The sequence below is a fragment of the Carettochelys insculpta genome, chromosome 7, assembly GCF_033958435.1.
Source record: "Carettochelys insculpta isolate YL-2023 chromosome 7, ASM3395843v1, whole genome shotgun sequence".
Classification (NCBI taxonomy): domain Eukaryota; kingdom Metazoa; phylum Chordata; order Testudines; family Carettochelyidae; genus Carettochelys; species Carettochelys insculpta.
In genome coordinates, this window is record NC_134143.1 from 33812591 (window position 1) to 33824689 (window position 12099).

General features: G+C 43.7%; 1 protein-coding gene across 3 annotated transcripts in view; it reads right to left on the reverse strand.

Annotated features, from left to right (window-relative positions):
- ASCC1 (activating signal cointegrator 1 complex subunit 1) overlaps positions 1–12099 on the reverse strand; it is a 64844-nt gene that overhangs the window by 47809 nt on the left and 4936 nt on the right. For all 3 annotated transcript variants that reach the window (XM_075000286.1, XM_075000285.1, XM_075000287.1), the window contains exons 3-5: positions 10872–10971; positions 7791–7888; positions 5565–5743 (exon numbers count right to left, since the gene is read on the reverse strand). In XM_075000286.1, coding sequence (XP_074856387.1) covers positions 5565–5743; positions 7791–7888; positions 10872–10971 — 377 coding nt within the window. The remainder of the gene's footprint in view (positions 1–5564; positions 5744–7790; positions 7889–10871; positions 10972–12099) is intronic.

Sequence of the window (12099 nt, forward strand, 5' to 3'; positions counted from 1 at the left end):
ACACACAATCTAGCATTCTCATTGTTAGCCTCCTCAATGAGGCCAACGAATGAATGGGTATTTAAACTAAATTAGTCTCTCTTCCCTAAAAGATAGTCCTCCCAGTTTTCTGTTGAAACACTGCTTTCTTTTCTGAACTGATTCAATGGCTCTTTAGTTGCTAGCTTTCACCAACTCTGAATTCCATAATAAATTAGCCACTTTTTAAAAAAGGACTATACAGCATTCACTGCATTCTGTTCTCAATTATGTTCCTAGTTATTTTCTGCTGTTATCAGTGTACAAAATGGTTACTCACCAATGTAACTACCGTTCTTTGCGATGTGTTGCTCGTATCTATTTGAGTTAGGTGTGCGTGTGCATGGCTGTCAGCAAGTTTTCTGTAGCAACTACCAACCGGGTAAGCTAGGGAGCCCTCTGGAGTGGTGCCTGTTATAAATGAATGCCTGTAAAAGGTTATACCCAGAACAAGGGTCCTCTGTGGGAAGCAGCCAGGCGAGGCAATGAGGAGAAAGAGGGATTTTTGAATTGAAATAAATTGCCTCCAGAGAGAGAGTGTCTTTGCTCTGGGCTGAAGCAGAAAGACACAGACAAGCTGCTTAACCAGGATGAATAAATCCAGTAAATAACCTGGCCACGTCATAATCAGCACATAGATGTGTAAGTAGAAAGGAAATGTTTAGAGATGGAGGTTATTTTTATTTTGGATTTGGTGTGGGACTTTCTAGGCTAGTTGATATATTTTTCCCCTGTACTCTGTAACCTCTAAGCTGAAACCCTGGGAAGTAATTCTCTGTGCTCTAGCCTGGATAATTTTAGTTGATTTAATTACATCTAGCAACCAAGTACGCTTGCTTACTTTCTTGGTATTTTTTTCATCTTTTGTTTTGTGAATAAAATTACTTTTTTTAAAAGCAACAATTTGATTTCTGTGTCCTAGAGGAGCGTCTGTGTAAATGCCTGCCTAGGCCGAAGGGTCAGCTATCAGATTACAGCTTTTTGTTTCCAGCCTATCTCCAAAGGAAAGGGCGAAGCTTGGGGTTACCCCACAGGGAGATATCCAACTGTGTCTTCCTGGGTTTTAAGGGTTTGGTTTTTTTTCACTTGGTGGTGGTGGCAATCACCCCTCCGAGGTCAGGGAATCTGTGACCTTGGGGAGTTTCTTTTAAGCAGAGCTTATAGAGGCAAGATATTTTTTAAGGTTTTTGTGGACCCCCACTTTCTGCACTCAGAGTGTCAGAGTGAGGATCAGCCCTCACAGTGCTTATGCTTATATATGACACCTGATCCAGCAGCCCTCAGTTCCTTCTTGCCATCCACTCTGACAGTGGGGTAGGAGGGTGGGTTTTGAATAGATATCAGCAACGCATCTCAAAGAACAATACTTACAACAGTGAGGGCTTAGTCTGGTCAATATAGAAGGCAAGCACCTTTCTCACATCAAGAGTTCAGCTGCTGCTCCCACTAGGAGCTATGAGGCTTCAGACAGAAAACAGGCGAGAAAATGTCCTGATGAGCATGGAACCTGGAGACCACTTTTGGAAAGAAAGCTGGGTGAGGATGGAGTTGGACCTTGTCTTTCTGGAACACCATGTAAGGGGGCTCAGACGTGAGGGCCCAGATCTCAGACCCCCTTCTGGCAGAGGTGACAGCCACCAGGGAAGGCCACTTTCCAGGAGAGGCTGAGGAAAGAACAAGGGGCCAGAGATTTGAAGGAGAACCCATATGCACCTAGAGGACCAGATTATTGAAGTCAGTCCACGCCCTTGAGGAAGCGCCCTGCCATGCGGTATGCAGAAATGGAGCCCTCGCCTCCCCAGGATGAAACGCCAATATGGCTGCCAGGTGAACATTTGCAGATGAAGAAGAAAGGTCTTGGTGCTTCAGAGAAACTAGGTAGTCTAGCATCTGCACAACAGAGGTAGACAGAGAGAAAAGATTGTTCTGACTGCATCAGCAGGGAAAGCGTAACTATTTGGCCAGGTAGGACAGTCATGTAGATGGCTTGTGGGTGCTGAGGAGAACCCACTGCACTGGCCTTAAGCGAGCCTGCTTGGCAGGTGTCAAACACAAAGCCGTCATGCCATGAGGTGAAGGGACCAGAGGAGGGGACCGTATTTCTGTGTGATGAGGTCCATAACCAGGGGGAAGTTGAATGGGTGGAAGAACAGAGCAATCCATTAGCATGGGATGAGCCCGCACTGGGCCTATGAGGATTACATCCGCCTTATCCCCAAGAACTTTGAGAAGCACCTTGTGCACAAGTGGAAATGCAGGAAAGGAACAGAGCAGACCCTGTAACAGTATAATATGCTTTTTCTGTAACTGCACTAAAAGGCCTAAAAGCCTTCCTCTGCAGCCAAAATGAAGAGCAGCAGCCATTAGCTGTAAAGCTGGGAGTCACATGCTCACACTCCATCTAAATATCATTACAATAATGCCACACCAGGCTGTTAAGAAGACGACCCTGACCTGATGGCATCCACTGTCACCTAATAAACAGACCTCAAGATGGATAGAGAAAACTTACTTAGCAGCATTTCATCTGGCAAGAAACTATTTATCAATAGCTGAGGTTGTGGAATACCCATTCTATGATGATTGTCTTCACTCTTCTTATTAGTTGTCTGTATGATCTGTTGGGTTTGTAATTGTTTCTATATGCTGTATAATTAATTTTACTAAGTGTAAATCAACTAAGGTGGTGGAGTCTGATTGCTTAGGTAATTCTGTTACAATAGATTACTACTGGCCAGTAAAATTATACTAAAATAATTGGTCAAGATATAGCTAAGCAGGACTCAAATTTCACTACATAAACTGGAGTCCAAGGAGGAAAACAGCAGGAAGGAAGGGAATCAAGAAAGGGAAAGGAACAGCGAAAAGAAGGAGGGAAAGACCTGGAAGAAGAACTCACCTCCAAGACAGCCTAAGACCAGAGCTGCCAGAACTCTTCTGCATGCCCATAAGATGCAGCAACCAGCATCCAGAGAGACTGATTTTGTTTGGACAACAAGGGAAGTCTGCCTGCCTTTATCAGGATTGGTAAGCATGACACTTTGTGCTCAGCATATATTCTGCTTATTTGGTAATTGTCAATAAATAAAGACCAAGAATATTACTAGTGCACGTGTGTGTGCGCGCACACACGCACACACATGTATGTAAGGCTTTTTCAATGCCATAGATCCTGCAGACTTGAAGGAAGTTACGCCCTGGGCCCTACGAATTGGGTAAGGGTGGGTGTTTGAATTAACAGGGTTTCACCTTGAGCCCTAGGAACTGGGAATTGTGTGTTTGTCCCTGAAGTGTGGAAGGGAACAAGTAATTTGTGTGGGTAACAATCCAGGGTCCACGGAATGAGGAATGCATCTGCTACAGAGCCCAGGCTGAGGTCCCAGAGAGAGCAGAATGCAGGACACTTGCAGTTGCTCTGGGACATGAAGAGGTCCAGCCAGGAAAAGCCCCACTTTCAGAAGATTGCGTGGAGGCTGTCTACGCAGATTGACCACTCAAGGGCTAGGAACCGATGACTGAGATGGTCCGACAGCTGGTTGTGGAACCCTTGGAGAAAGGACACCTCCAGGTGAATAGAGTGGGCTGTGCAGAGCTCCCACAGGTGCAGAGCTTCTGAGCAGAGCGGAGAGGAGCACCCCCTCTCTCCACTCCCAATTGAATGCCCCCGGTTAATGTAATATATGACCATTGTATTGTCTGTCTTTACTGCTGCACTGTGGCTGTGGAGATGAGGCAGATGTACCAAACAAGTGAGGTTAATGGCCCAGAACTAGCACAGGTAGATGTGGAGAGATAGCTCCTCCGCTATCCACAACAGCCGAGTTGTGAGATGACCCAGGTGAGCACCCCAACAAAAAGCTGACGTGTTTGTGACAAGGGACATTGTGAGCTGAGTTGCATGAAAGGGAATGCATATGAGAATGATCTGCGGGCACACCCATTAGCGGAGAGAGCTGGAGACATGGCAAGGCAAGCCCACAACCACGTACAGGCTGTACTGTCGAAGACGGCCCAGCAAAGTCAATCATGCCTGGAAAAGACAGAGCTGGAGCCTAGCGAATGGCACCAAGTATGTGCAGGTTGCCGTGTACCCCTGCAGCTGGAGGTACGTGCACACTGTGGCAAGGGGAACCTTGGAGATGGAGCACAGGAGCTGGATAAGAGCCTGGTAACACTGATGGGAGAGGATTGCCCCCTGGCTTACATGGCATCAAGAAGTGCTCCAATGAACTCTATACACTGAGTAGGCAGTCAGCAAGGACTTCGTCAGATTGAGTAGAAGTCCAGAGTCTGTCTAGCGAATGCCACCTGAGCCTGCACCTACTTTGTGGTCCAGCCCCGGAAGAGCCAATTGTCCAGATATGGGTACACCCAGACAGTGTGGCAGCCACCATTGCCATACTTTTGGTAAACAGCCTGAGAGCCCAAAGGGAAGTGCTGTAAACTGAAGGGGCAGGTGGCCCACTGAGAACCTCAAGTACCACCAGTAAGAGGAACAGATGGAAATGTGGCTAAGTTTCCTGTGGTCCCATAAAGTTTGTTTTCAGCCACCAGTCCAGGCTCTCAGTGTTCTGTGTTATTAGCTGTAATTTACCCTTAAATGTCTTCCAAGAGCCCAGTAAGCAGTACAAGTCGTGGTTATGTGCTAGACGATATTGACCTCCCATGGTTCAGCAAATTGTCTCGTAGAGATTCAACCTATATTTGCACAGAAAGAGCTAGGGAGCTGTGGCGTAGCAACAAGTACTTCACCACACAATGGAACAACCACACAGGCAGTAAGAAAAGAAGTGAGGGGTGCTGGGTCAGCTGGGTCATACAAAGGCTTTGCACAGGCACCACTCCAGGGGGGTTCCCCAGCTGACCTGGCTGGTAATTGCTACAGAAAACTTTCCAACAACCATGTGCATGCGGAAGCCTAACTCAAACAGATATGAGTGAGCACTGGAAGAAGATCTGAAGACAGTCAACAGTTGTTATCAGCACAGCTTTGCAAGGATAAAAGCAAGTAACACTTGACATGAAGCAAGCTAACTCATGTCTGGCTATAAGTTAAGGTAATGACTCCCACATTTGTTCAATGTCAGAGGCCAAAAGGATAGTGAAAAAGCAGCAGCAAACTCATAAAACCACGAGTTATATGCTGGATATTTATAGTAAGAACCACACAAAATGCAGTTAAAGATTACATGCATACATAAATGGTTTTGAAGTATTTAAAAACCAAACTTTTGAATCTCAGAGTTTTCTCCACATCTGTGGAAATCCCTAAGGGGGCCAAAACATTTAACTGCAAACTTATTATAAAAGCAATTCTATGTTCCAAAAGCATTTATTACAGTGCTCTCAATATCTAAAGCATAACTAGTTTTCCACGTCTACGTTTAAGGCACCATAATTAAACTACTTATGCATTTCACAATTACAAGTGACAATCTCCTGTAATGGCATATATTTTAATTTGTGTTTATGATGATAAAATACCATCTTGGAAAAGAGAGTGTCCATTTTTATATTGGTTACTTTTAAGCAATATGGTTCCCTACCTTGGAGCATTTCTCCAATACTTCCTCCTTGAACTGCAGAAACTTTTCCTGAATTGCAGGCTGGTTAAGAGCAAGGGATAAGAAGTGCGTGAATGGCTGCTTCTTGCGGAAACTCTCAACAAGAACATCAATCCGTGTTCGGGCTGAAATGACACCACTTCGCTGCTGCCCAGTAATCACTAAAAGCAAAGAAGTGACACTAACTGTAGCTATATAAAATCCATACAAGATTGGTGACATTTTGCTATAATGTGCATAAGAGCTAAGAACTAATTTAAAAGACACTGATTTTCCACTGTATTTTTTAATAACTTTAATGGTGTCCATACCGCAGGATATTGAAAAGTAAAGATATGAATTAAGTTCTAGAAGACTCAGGGGAGAAGACAGTCAAGTAGAATTCCAATAATAATTTAATTCGCAATAGCCAATATTATTATTTAGCATTTATACTGCTGTAGCACCGAGAGACTTCAACTATTTTGGGCCTATTGTACTAGGCAATGTAAAAAACAGTCACTATTCCAATCAGTATACAAAATAAAAATAAAATTATGATCCTATTTGACAGGTGTCTACAATACTATTAGCCTTGTTGAATTTAGATATAGCAGTATTGATGACTGCAGACTGACTTGAGAAATATATGGGGCTACAAATTTTTTTAATTACCAGGCAGCATTGTATTTTTATTCCAGGTATTAAGGTTGAAAAATAAGATAAGATATCCTACATCCCTTAAACACAGACAGAGAAGTCTTGCTAAACTATTAATTGTACTTCAATACTTTACATTTTTGATTTTCGCTATAAACTGAGGATGTCATTCAAAAGTTTGTTTCCCCTTCTCCTCAGCAACCTTAAAAAAGGTAGCGCCTAGATTGCTGATAGGGCTGTGAGGCCAAAACAAAACTCTAAGAGTCTCTCAGTCCAGTTGCTCTTGAAATGTCTACATAATTGTCTCTCAACTTGTCAGGCTGACAACTCTTTATTTGAAATCAAATATTTTTATGACACCAGTGTTCCCTCTGATCTTTTTCTTCCATGTGTGGATATTTTCCCATCCATGTGCAGAATAATTTTTATGTGCAACGAGGCATGTGCGAGTGTGCACCATCAGCAGAATCAAAAACCTAGCTAATCAACTGGGCCGCATTTGAGTGACCACACAAGCACACAGCTTAGGGGAATACTTTATTACACCCTTGTATGTACTGCAAAAGAAGGTAAAAAATGCATCAATTATAACAATAGTAGTTACATACAATTTGTGTGTGCTTTGAGATGATGAAAGAGAATGCGTGTTCATGAAAGAAAAGGGCTTGTGGAGACAGGAAATTGCTTAAATTGTAATTAATTTTTTAAGTCCTCACAATTCTCCTGATTCCCTTTCATGACTTCCCAAACAATCACATCCCACTGACTGAGAAACTTCTGGCCTGGAGGTTCACTTCTGAACAAGAATAAGAGACAGGAAATTTTAAATGCTACCAACTTTTTTTTTAATTACTTATGTATACAATTACTGTGACATCAGGCACTAATATGGGCACACCACCACCCATAACATGTGGCATCATAGGTCTACTTCACACATTTCATTCCTTTTGCAGAAGCCATCAAGTACAGCATGTTATGGGCATGATGATGATCTTTGTTGTCATCAAACTAAGTAACAGGAGTATACATTACAAATGAATTTGCATTGTGACATTCTAATAATAAAAATGCAACAATGTTACTTGCATACATCTAATTTTTGAAACCCAGCTTTAAAACGACCTATTATGCATATACAGAAAGTTTATTCCACATGTACATACACACAGAGAAGATCTTTTGGTATGTATGTACAACTCACCATGAGTACTGCTATTAATAATATAAAAAGCTCTTAGACCTTAAGCCATGCAGACACTTGTGCACATGCTTAACTTCTGCCTACTCCTAGGACTAACTTCAAAGGCACTACCCATAGACTTCAATTCATGAACATGCTTAAGTGGTAGCAAGATTAGATCTTAAATAATACTTTTCATCTACAAATACTACAGCACTTTACAAAGGTTTGTAAGTGAGAGAAAAGTTTAGTGACGTGAAAAAGGTCCCGGAATCAGTGATATATTAGAGCTCAGAAGCAAAAAGCTATTTCCTGATTCCCAGTCCTGTACATAAAAAACAAAGAATAAGAGCACATTCATTCCTCTTGCACACATTAAAGCTCACCAATTTGTCCTTCCATGCCAGGTTTGGGAATGCTGATGGAAGTTCGAGTCTCTGTTTCCAGCCTCTTCCTGGTTTCTCCTTTCTTCCCAATTATATACCTATACACATACAAATGTTATGTACAAAATGGCACTATTTTCTTTTTCTGAGTAGGGTTTTGTTGCTTTATTCTTTTCTTTTGGGGGTTGGAGGGAGGAGGAGATTCCTCCAGTAAGGTCCTCTGAAAGCACCATAACATTCAACCTCCAAGGGAATATCAGAGACCAACAAACATGCAACACATGAACACAATTCACCACAGTCATTAGAAAAATCCACACCAAAATAAAAAAAATTATTATATAATTGTAATACAACCATTCCTAAAAAAAATTGGCAAATATCACTAAACAAAGCTATCATACCAGCTAGAAACTTCCAAGGGTATGTCTACACTTCAAAGGAAGGGTGCAGTTTCCAAGTTGAGGAGGCATACATGCAGTAAGTTTGAGCAATCTACAGTACTAAAATGGGCTCTGAAACCTGTTCTGAAATATCTCCAATAATGGTGATTCCACAACTTTCCTAGGCAATTTATTCCAGTGTATAACCCCCCTGACAGTTAGGAAGCTTTTCCTAATGTCCAACCTAAACCTCCCTTGGGGCAGTTTAAGCTAATTGCTTCTTGTCTGACCCTTGGAGGCCAAGGAAGAGAACAATTTTTCTTCCTCCTCCTTGTGACATTTTTTTAGGTACTGGAAAACCACTATCCTGTCCTCTCTCAGTCTTCTTTTTTCGAAACTAAACAATTGTTTCAGTCTTCCCTCATAGCTCATGTTTGCTAGACATTTCATCATTCTTGTTGCTCTTTTCTGAGACTTCTCCAATTTATTCACGTCTTTCTTGACATATAGTGCACAGAGCTGGACACAACACTCCAACTGACGCCTACTCAATACAGAGTAGAATGGAAGAATGACTTCTCATGTTTTGCTTACAACACTCCTATTCATGCATCTCATAATCACGTTTGCTTTTTATGCAACAGCATCCCATAAAAAGCAAACATGATTATGAGACAATGATTATGAGTCCTTCCTAGACAGTTGCTTCCCAATCCATATGTGCGAAACTGATTGTTCCTTCCTAAGTGGAATTCAGCAGCCCCCGAGTTACGTGAGGGTTGCATGCCCACGTACCCTTGCGTAACTCAAAGTCTGTGTAAGTCGGGGTGGGGGGGGGGATGTTTTTTCCCAGGCGGAATGCACATTCTGCAGCCAGAGCACCTGGAGCTCCTTTTGCAAGGTAAGTCCTGGGGTTGGGGGGGATTAAGCAGTGGCAGTGGTGTGGGGCCATGGGAGGGGGCAGGGGAGTTAAGCCTGGGGTGGGTTAGGGCTCCAGAAGGGTGGGGGAGGTGGAGTTGAGACGGAGCTGGGCCGCGGGGAGGGGTAAACCAGAGACACAAGGATTGAACTGGGGCATGGGGGAGTTAAACCAGAGCCACGCGCAGGGATAGCGAACTGGAGCCGCGTGTGGGGGTGGTGGGCTGTGCCACATAGGGTTTGAACCGGAGCCACACATCAAGGACGTGTGTACATGTGCCCCAAACTTCGAAATGGCCACGCAAATGGCCATTTCGAAGTTTACTAATGAAGCGCTGAAATGCATATTCAGCGCTTCATTAGCATGCGGGCGGCAGCGGCGCTTCAAAATTGACGCGGATTGCCGCCGCGCGTCTTGTCCAGACGGGGCTCCTTTTCGAAAGGACCCCGCCTACTTCAAAGTCCAAGGGGACCAAAGACCTTGGACTTTGAAGTAGGCGGGGTCCTTTCGAAAAGGAGCCCCGTCTGGACGAGACGCGCGGCGGCAATCCGCGGCAATTTCGAAGCGCCGCTGCCGCCCGCATGCTAATGAAGCGCTGAATATGCATTTCAGTGCTTCATTAGTAAACTTCGAAATGGCCATTTGCGTGGCCATTTCGAAGTTTGGGGCACGTGTAGACGTAGCCCAAGGGTGGTGAGCCAGGCTGTACAGGACCGGAAGGGTTGAGCCAGGGCTGGGGGGAGAGGGATTTTGAGTTGCTAGAGGTTGAACCTCTCTAGTTCAACACTGTAGGTACCTGTCTGGTACCAAACCAAAGAATTTGCTGAACCATGGGAAATTCAATACTGTCTAGCAGCATTGCCAATGCTTCCACTGCTTACTGGGCTCTTAGGAGACATTTAGGGGTAAATTAGAGCTAAATAACAACATAGAACACTGAGGGCCAGGACTGGTGTCTGTATATAAACTTTGTGGGACCATGGACAACTTGTCCACCTACCATGGGTGTGGCCACCTGTATAAATCCACAGTGCCCAATACGTTTGTCACTCTCTACATGTGGCGAACAGGACACCATATTGTGGTGAATAAGGCTCTGGAGCCGCATGCAGCTCTTGAGACCTTTAAATGCGGCTCCTCCTGAGAGCTGCACACGGGGAGTGCCATCTGCCACGCTGTGTGCATGTCCCACTGCTTGGTGGGAGAGGAGCGTGGTGGCCCCGGTGATGGCTTCAGCAGCAGCAGATGTGGCAGCAGCCCTCGCTGCTGATTCAGCAGCGACTCTGGTAATTCGCCGGCATTAAATTAGAAGGGGAGGGCTGGTGGTGAAGCCTGTATTTAGGGTAAGGATGGGAGTGCCTGGCTCTGGGGGAGGGCATTCAGTTAGAGCAGGGCTACGTGGGGAGAGCCTGAGGCAAAAATGGAAAGACAACAACCACAAGTGTGACAATCTTTGAATTCCTGTTGGACACTGCTGGTCTAAATAAAACCATGCCGTACCAGGGATGCTGCCAGATGAGAGAATGCTAGATTAGAGAGGTTCAACCTGTATCAGGAAGAAGTCTCAGGATGCAGCTGCCACCATGTGAAGAGCCAAGTACCAAATGTGCAAGACATGCATTGGAAAGGGGCCCACACCGCTTTCCCCTGCACAATGCAGAACTCTCAACAAAATGGAAAATATGTGGGAGGTCTAAAACCTGCAGCTGTCTCTCAGAATCCAAGCTCCCTGACAGATTCTTCTGTAAAAGAGAATTCAAATAAAACAGGTTGGCTCACTTATATAGTGGACTGGGAACCTCCACTGCACACTGGAAACCTCTCTCAGTCTCTTCCACCATGAAGGCATCAAAAGGTTCATCCATAGGATCCCCAGGGCCTACAATTTAGAAAAATCACACTGCCCTGTAAAGGCCAACATTGCTTTATGTGATGCAATACTGTCACTGGCTTTCTTCTACCAAGGTTAAATAAAAGAAGGAAAGGGACTCTTTCTGCCACAGCCAGTTGGCTTTTATTTCACGTTACTACCTGTTCAGAAAATCATCATCATGACACTAATTTTAAATGTTCCATTCTCTCAGGGTTAAGAAAGTAGCCATTTCAGACCACTATACACCAGTTTTTCTCTTGGCTTAAATTTACAAACAAGCCAAATAGGAAATTTTTAAAGAACTGTGCTGCCTGTTGAGCAGTAGACCACTGGCCTTTTCAGAGAACTAAGTCTTAGATGAAATAAAGGTGTACTTCTCACCCATGGACCACTTAGTCATTTTGTTTTTTGGCCAAACTTGGTTAGATCGGTGTGGGTAGGGGTGGGTTTGGGTAGCAAGAAATAGTAGATTTTGCTCAGTTCTTTCAGTATTTTCTACTTTAAACAAATGGCAGATACTTACCAGATATTTTTGAGTTTAACTATATTTACAAGGATGCATGCAACCATCACTTCATATGTTATACATACAGGCGAGAACACCATGTTAGGAACAGGTAAACAGGTGATGCCTTTCGAAACCCATATTAGATAGCTAGAACAAGACACCCATTTAGGGCAAATCTCAAAAGATCCTGAGCACTTCCAGGGATGTAATAAATTACCTCAACCCCTACTATTAATTCTGAGATTACACTCACTGTGGAAAATTCAAGGAAATGCACAAATAGGGAAAATATTTTATACAAAGTCTTAATATTTTTACTGAACACTTTAAATAAAAGACCTTTTTTTTTTTTAACACAGGTGATATTGTTCTGCTGAATTTTTCAGTCAACAAATTAACTGATAGCGAGCAACACAAGACAATTGCACAATCCCCTAAACCAGTGTTTTGTAACCACAGTTTTCTCTACTTCTGGGCCAGGACTGCTAGAGAACAATGCATTCCAAAGACTATGTCCTCCATCCTGCTATAAGGACAGATGCCTCTACCCAGTCAGGAGCTCATCACAGGCTCAGATCTTGAAGTTGCTAACTCCCTATAAGTCTCGAATGCTGATTCCCCACTTT